The sequence below is a fragment of the Lolium rigidum genome, chromosome 5 (assembly GCF_022539505.1).
Source record: "Lolium rigidum isolate FL_2022 chromosome 5, APGP_CSIRO_Lrig_0.1, whole genome shotgun sequence".
NCBI lineage: Eukaryota > Viridiplantae > Streptophyta > Magnoliopsida > Poales > Poaceae > Lolium > Lolium rigidum.
The window spans coordinates 260,271,744-260,279,660 of record NC_061512.1 but is presented as its reverse complement, the minus strand read 5'-3'; the positions used below and the strand labels follow the sequence as shown (position 1 = coordinate 260,279,660).

Below are 7,917 nucleotides of genomic sequence, written 5' to 3'. Positions count from 1 at the left end.
ACAAGTAGACAAAAGTGATAATGACACTATTCACATATGAATTTTTCATTTTTGTTTCTCTATTTGTATTTTTAATTTGATTCTGAAAATTTTATAGGTCATCAAAACACATATTATGAGCACTCACAAAATTTATTTGAAGTTTTTAGACTTGTAAATTCGAAATTTGAAGAGAACATGGAAGCATCGAGTACTAGTGCTGGAAGGTATTGTTCATGCAAGCTGCGAACATGTTGGTGGCTCTGCTGTGTGAGATACACTTTTTTGACAAAAGGATACCAGTTACACCCAATTGTGTGATATACATGCTTCATCCTGATGACTTACATCTCATAATGGATAAATCTTGCAACTATAAGGCTGTTCGGACCAAATTTTGGCCAAACACATGGACTGTCTTATTGATATCTATAGGATCAAAGCAAGTCCCCTGGACTTGGATTCTACTACCTAGGATTGGGGACACACAAATATCTTTTTTATTCACTTGTGTGAGTTACAACTTTGCTCCGATAATGATTGTTAGCTCTAGAAACCTTTTCAAGATATTCCTTAGACAAGTATAACCCACCTATAAAGCTTATTAATTGATGAAGAAATGCAACAGTTTCAATATTATTGTTTTAGATCCAAGGAAAACAGGTTCAATTGAAAAAGGGTTTTATGGCATCGAAACAAAAAATTATACTACTTCAATAATGAACATTACTTTCGATTCAAACAAAATTTAATATAGACCAAGGGTACTGCAATGATACACATTTGAACTATAAAACGGAAGATTGAATCTTAAAATTTATTGGCACATTTATGACCGTAACTTTTCTATGTATAACATGAAACATACTAGCTAGGATAAATAAATTATAAATAAGTAAAAAAACAAATTGTCTACATAATAACATTCCAACAAATGGATAAATCTTGCAACTATAAGGGCTGTTCGGACCAAATTTTGGCCAAACACATGGACTGGTCTTATTGATATCTATAGGATCAAAGCAAGTTCCCTGGACTTGGATTCTACTACCTAGGATTGGGGACACACAACTATCTTTTTTATTCACTTGTGTGAGTTACAACTTTGCTCCGATAATGATTGTTAGCTCTGGAAACCTTTTCAAGATATTCCTTAGACAAGTATAACCCACCTATAAAGCTTATTAATTGATGAAGAAATGCAACAGTTTCAATATTATTGTTTTAGATCCAAGGAAAATAGGTTCAATTGACAAAGGTTTTCATGGCATCGAAACAAAAAATTATATTACTTCAATAATGAACATTACTTTCGATTCAAACAAAATTTAATATAGATCAAGGGTACTGCAATGATACACATTTGAACTATAAAATGGAATATTGAATCTTAAAATTTATTGGCACCTTTATGACCGTAACTTTTCTATGTATAACATGAAACATACTAGCTAGGATAAATAAATTATAAATAAGTAAAAAAACAAATACAACTATGTCATCTCGCGCAACAGCAGCAGCGTCGGTAGTCAGTTTCGGTACGAAGCACCTTTTTTTTTTGAGTAGCCACATACTTTCATTAATCGAACACCAAGTTACATGAAGCAACACATGTGAAAACTAAAAGACAAACCGGAATAAAATGATTATCCTGAAATTGCAGATAAAATCCTAAAAGATCGAGAAATACAAAACGATCCCTAGGGTTTCCTGCAACCACCGTAGCAATCGGCCGCCGTCCAATCCCAACGCCGCCGAGATGAACGCAAGAAGAAACGCCGAGCCTCCACCGTTGCAAGATCCAAAAAAGCACCATCGCCAACGAGGCTTTGTGAGTCGATGAACAGGTCTGCTGCAAGCAACGAGGCACATGTCGCTGTGGCACGTCGACCGGGGGACGTCCCCGTGCTGTCTTGGACCAAGATATGCCGCCTCCCATCGACGAAGTCGGAGAAGAACGGCATAACCACCACCTCCGGACCAACATCTTCGCTCCAGAAGAACCACCTCGCCCCGGCCCCCAGCGCCGTCGTGGACAACGACAAACGCCGAGGACACGTCGAGAAACGCATCTCGCCGCATCCGAAGAACGGCGAGAAGACCAAACTGCCGACCTGAAAGATCGACAAGCACACGTTGCCAACAACTCCGAGACGCCGCGGTGAAGGTCGTCGCCGGTGTGGGAGTGGACTTGTGGCAGATTTATTTGACACCGCTCCCACCACCCCAACGATGCACCATAGGAGACAAAAACTAACCCTAACTACTAGGCCAGAACGGAGGAACGAGGTTCCCCCCCCCCCCCTCATGCCACCGCCGGAGCGGCAAGCGGAGGGAGAGGAAACCAGGCCCAACGCCCTGGCCGGAGATTGGGATGATTGGATCCCGCCGCCGCCTTCCACGAGCGACGAGGGAAAAAACGGTTCGCTGTTTCTGCCAATAGATAAGCACCTGGGAAACAGAGTAGTGCCTTGCTATGCGTTATTACCCGCAAAAATGTATTATTAACTAATAAATAAATAATTAAGCTTAACAAAAACTAATAAATAATTAAGCTGCAGTACTAAATATCTCTTCGATTTATGTTTGTAATCTGAGCTACTGCCATTTGTTGCAACTGGCCTTAGAAAATGAGCTGGTCTCTACATCTACTGTTATGTTTCTGGCTGTCAGCGTGGTGCAGTACTTATCATTTTTACTTGTGCTGGAAGATGGCGTTCATCGAAGCTGCTGGGAAGCACGTTAGGGTGTGTTTGGTAAACTAGGTGACCTCAGATATTTTCATCTCAACCTAGATGAAGTGTTTATTTGCTGTTTGTTAGCCCGGCTTGGTTCGTCTCGGCACTACCCAACTCGCACACAAAAATGCCTTTCAGCTAGGTCAGGGTGAGAAGTTCAAATCGAGCTTCGCAGGATAAATTTAAACATTTCCTAGGAAGTACATGAGCAATGGGGTATATAGTTCCGCTTGATGTCTACTGGAAAAACCTATATGTCACTCCCCACATGCTAATGGTGCGATATGGTGGTGGCCCATTAGCACTGAATGGCAATGGTTCTTTTGGAAGTTTGTGCTTGTTTTTTTTTTGGTTCTTCGGTTCTCGCTGGTTCGGGTGCCTTCTTTTTTCCTTTTTCTGTTTTCATGAACATTTTAAAATATTTTGTTGAATTTTTTAAAAATTAAAGTGCATATTTATGATTTTTTTAAATATTAAGAAAAAACAAAAAAGGAAAAATAGAAAAAGGAAAAAAGAAAACATATAAAAAGAGAAAAAGAGAAAAAATACACCGAGCAGACCGGGGGGTGCTGTACGCCGACCTGGTCGGTGCGGACCAGGCGCCGCACACCCCCCAGGCGGGTTGTTGGGCCGGCCCAACATTCCCACTCTTTCTTTTTTTGTTTCTTTTACTTTTTTGTTTTTCTGTTCTATTTTTCTTTTTACGTTTATTAAAAGTTGATTCTTTTTAGATAGGATTTTTAAAATTATTTTAGTTTTTCTGAAATTTAAATATTTTTAAAATTTAAACATTTTTTTAGATTGGAACAATTATTAAATTGGAACAAATTTTAAATTGGATTTTTTTAAAAATGGAACAAAAAAAATTCAAAATTTATTATTTTTTATATATGAACAATTTCGAATTTGAATTTTTTTTTATTTGAACAATTTTTGCATTTGAATAATTTTTCGACTTGAACAATTTTCAAATTGGAATTTTCTCGAATATTTGAGATAAAACATTTTACATTTAAATATATATTTAAATTTAAAAAATTAAATCTTAAGAACGAAAAAAACAGAAAATAAAAAGAAACAAAAAAACAGAAATGAAAAAGAAAACAGAACAGAAAAAGAAAAGAACAGAAAAAGAAAAGAACAGAAAAATATCTCAAAAAAAGAAAACGGCCAAGTGGCCCAACAACCGAACTGGGCGGCCCGTACCGCGCGCGAGGGTGTGCGGCGCGCGGTAAGCGCCGACCTGGTCGGTATATAGGAAATCCGGAGCAGACCAACCCGTGCTGCGCGCGGTAACCGTCGAACTGGTCGGCATATAGGTAAGGTAACTGGTTTAGCCTATAGGCGCGCCCATGTCTGCCATTGCTATTGGATTAGCAGCTATAGACAAGTTTTTCGTTAAAAATCTGGGCGGGCCACGGCCCAGTAGGGCTAAGCGTAGGTCCGTCGAACCCAAGCGGCAAGCCGGGTACCACTACCTAAAAACCAACCTTCGTAAAGGGAACCGAACTCAGGAACGAGCGACACGTGTAAACGCTGGAGAACCTCCCGCGCGTGCGGTACGACGCCCCGCCCGCGCGTACGCTGCAACTCAACCCGCGGCTAAATCGCATGCGCGTACAGCGAAGCTCCTGCGCGAGTACGCACCGGTCTGCCCCGCGCTGAAATTCATTAGCTCGTACCTAGGCCAGGTATGCCGTGTTGGCTGGTACCTAGGCTGCCTGCAGGCCGCTAAATCGTATGGCGTTGAAGTACAATCACGGCTAGAAATTACATGCACCTATACGTATACAAATCTAACTACAGGGGAGGACGAGTACAACACAGCGTACACCCGAGTACAATAGCTCATAAAGCACGAGTGCATTTACATACAGAGCACGAGTACAGGTACACACGAGCGAGTACAAGTACACTCACGCACACGAGCAGGTCCAGTGGCACACATGAGCAGATACAGTCGTGCACACGAGCAGGTACAGTCGTGCACACGAGCAGGTACAGTCACGCACAACACACGAGTACAGTTGAACACACGAGTGAGTACAAGTACAGTCACGCACACGAGCAGGTACAAATGCGCATACGAGCAGGTACAGTCGTGAACACGAGCAAGTACATGTACAGAAGTACAGTGACGCACACGAGCAGGTACAGTCGCGCGTAAGTAGAGGTACAATGCCGCACACGGGCGAGTACAGTTAGCGAGTAAAGTAAAAAATTGCACCAAATACACTAAAAACAGAAGTACTTATCAGTTGAAACACGAGTACAGTTAGGTACACACCACAGGTACAATCATAATATTATTGGAAGTACGAAAAAAATATATCTTCAAACCTATCAATATGGGATCTAGTTTTGAAGATCTCGACGCGAGGATCTCAGAAGTGAAAACGGTTTGCAATTTGGACTTACGGTTCTCAAGATATTTCATTTTGAAAAAACGAATCTAGAAGAAAAAGGGAAAAACTGACACAACTGAGTCTTCTCTCTCCTCCCCCATCCCCACCTTGCTTCCTCTTGCGACACGTGGCGAGCAGGGAGACCACTTCCCAGGGATTTTCTGGCACCACAACGCGCCATTTGTTGCGTACGGAGCGAGTTGCCTTCCCTTCACGAAGGTCGGTCTTTTTTTAACGATTTCGCGGCAAGCCAGGCTTTAAGTCTTTTGTCGAGTTGAAAATTGGGCTGGAACAAATCCTGACATCCTGTCGAATTCGGATTGCTGCTTCAAGTTGACATAAATCGGAGATAGACGCGAGTCCCCATAATAAAAAGAAGAGGACGGAACGCCCAGATCCGACGGAACACGAGAACGAGCCAACCTCTCACAGAACACATCAAATTTCGATTCCTCGCTGAAGTTCAAGATGGCCATGGCGGCGGTTCGATTCGCAGCGAGGAGGTTCACTGGCCAGCAATCGCAGGCGATTCTTAGGTCGGCCGTTGCGAATGAACAAGCGGTGCTCAACCGCGGCGGCTCGCCCGCCTATGCTCTATGCCGGTTTACCTCCTCCGAGGTTTCTGCTACCAAGGGACATAGAATCAACACCGAGGTACTACGCCCTATCGGTTTATTGTTATGTTTCGATTAGGGACGTATACTAGCCATCGAATCGAAAAACTGACTCCTCTACGTTTTTTTCCAAACGATCCACCAGGGGATCGAATTTTCATTACCAAGAGATAACGAAAATACAGCATGGTCTTGACACCAAATAAAAAGCAAAAAAAGCAGAGGGGGAGATCGCCGCCTAATGCTAACGTTCAGAGAGCATATTACAGAACCGGGCTACAAAGTTTTGAGCAAAACAAAAGAACCATTGACAACAGCAAAGGGATCTAGGCTAACCGAACGGGATAAAACCAACACAAAAGCACTCAGACATCTTTTTCCTTCAGCGAGTCATCAAATATTCTTGTCATCGCTTGAGCCATCCAACTTTGTATCTTCCAGGTGAAGTTGTCCAACGCGTCCAACACTTCTAGAGGAAGAGTTTCCAGTTTCAGCCGCACCGGCCAAGCGCAGGAGTCCATCAGCACCAGCACGAAGATCAGAAGCATCTTGATCACCATGCGAGCATGCCCAGTATTTCATAAAAACAGCAGCATAACTGATTAATTCGAAGGGAGAGCTTATTAGTTTTTTTTCAAAACAAGCTCTATTCCTAAGTTTCCAGATAGCCCAACATATAGCTGCCAAACCAGCTATCTGAGTGTTACGACTTGCAGGGATAAACTGTGGGAATCACCAGAAAAATTGGGAAAAACTCACAGGACGGGTTGGTGCTTTGATAGCAGTAGCAACTGCACTCCAAACAAACTTGGCTGCAGAACAGCCAAAGAAGAGATGATTAATAGTTTCTTGCTCTTCACAGAATTGGCAAATAGAATCCCCAGACCAATTGCGTTTGAGTAAATTATCTTTAGTGGCAATGGCATTATGCCAGATCAACCAGAGCCAAATCTTGATCTTAAGGGGAATTCTGCTTTTCCATAGATGTCTGAATGATCTGTCTCTCCCTCCACCACAAATTTTTTTGTACACAGACTTCACAGTGAATTTGCCTTTTTTTGACCATTTCCACCTGGGCAAATCATTATCTTGTGATAACTGTGTCTGAACCATCAGCTGAAGCAAACCAGCCTCTTTTATTCCTACGTATTTTATTGTACAGACTCATGGAACTGTTGTTATTTCTTCACTTCAGAAACAGCCTATCATAGGGAATTAAACATGCTTTCGTAGGGTTGCATTTTCACTCATTCATAGATCTGCAAGTTGCTAACCTCAGTGCCCTGCATTGGCCAGCATCCTTCTGTTTCAGGGGATATCCTTATAAGGATTGCTCATCAGAAGAAAAAGGAACTCTTCGATCTGCTCACTGAGATACAGATGAATAATGATTTTCCTTACATAATGAGAATGCGAGACAGGCGGCTGCTCCAGCGTCTTGCCACACATGTTGACCGCAGAGCTGTTAACCCTGAATGGTAAAATCTTAACTATATCCATACCCAAGCATCCCATATTCCTCTACTGATGTGTTATTTCTTATCACTTTGGTCATATGTATTAGTAAACCGTCCATCCGCATATATTTTTAAATTCATTTCGGAATATATCTTATAATTATAATTGTGCTATACCTGATAGGATCAAATAGTATAACAAAGTCGTCTAATTGTTTTACTTGGTGATGAGAGCGCGATTGATGAATTTTCTTTGCTTCTTATAAGCATATAATTTTTTAACTGATCTCATCTGATCTCATGCAGGCGCCGGTATTCTCGAGAATATTTAATCAATTCTCTCTTGCGTAAAGGAGCAACTATCTTAGCTTTCCTTTATATGTCTGACTGCTGGAGTTCATATTTTGACCGGAAGAAGCAAGTTGAGGGAGCTGACAGCAACAGCAAATCCAGTGGCTCTGGTGCAGAAACAATTGTAGAAGAATAGTTTATGTTTGTGAGCTCAAGCTACAGGGAGCTCATTTTTGCAATAACTTGCAAAGAGCATTTCAAAGGACAGAGATTTGGTGCACATGGGCACCAGTGATCTCGTTTTTTAAAAAAATTAAAAATAATAGTTTTGAGTTGTAAAAAATTCTGGAAAAAAATCCACACATAGTCAATGATGTATCCCACAAACGGGCAAAAAATCAATTCCACATACTTAATATTTTGAGCTACACAA

The 7,917-nt window shown here is 41.5% G+C and overlaps 1 protein-coding gene across 1 annotated transcript; it reads left to right on the top strand.

The window, feature by feature from the left end:
* Positions 1 to 5,596: 5,596 nt before the first annotated feature.
* LOC124657542 lies at positions 5,597 to 7,694 on the top strand. Its single transcript, XM_047196079.1, has 3 exons — positions 5,597 to 5,776; positions 7,033 to 7,214; positions 7,500 to 7,694. The coding sequence occupies exons 1-3, from the start codon at positions 5,597 to 5,599 to the stop codon at positions 7,678 to 7,680; spliced, it is 543 nt and encodes a 180-aa protein (XP_047052035.1). The 3' UTR covers positions 7,681 to 7,694.
* The last annotated feature ends 223 nt before the right edge of the window (positions 7,695 to 7,917 follow it).

What these genes read in the sequence shown, in the direction of transcription:
- LOC124657542 (XM_047196079.1), top strand. Translation starts at nt 5,597, where the DNA reads ATGGCGGCGGTTCGATTCGCAGCGAGGAGGTTCACTGGCCAGCAATCG. An exon ending in GACATAGAATCAACACCGAG is followed by an intron (nt 5,777 to 7,032) that starts GTACTACGCCCT and finishes TGCATTGGCCAG; the next exon opens with CATCCTTCTGTTTCAGGGGA. An exon ending in AGAGCTGTTAACCCTGAATG is followed by an intron (nt 7,215 to 7,499) that starts GTAAAATCTTAA and finishes GATCTCATGCAG; the next exon opens with GCGCCGGTATTCTCGAGAAT.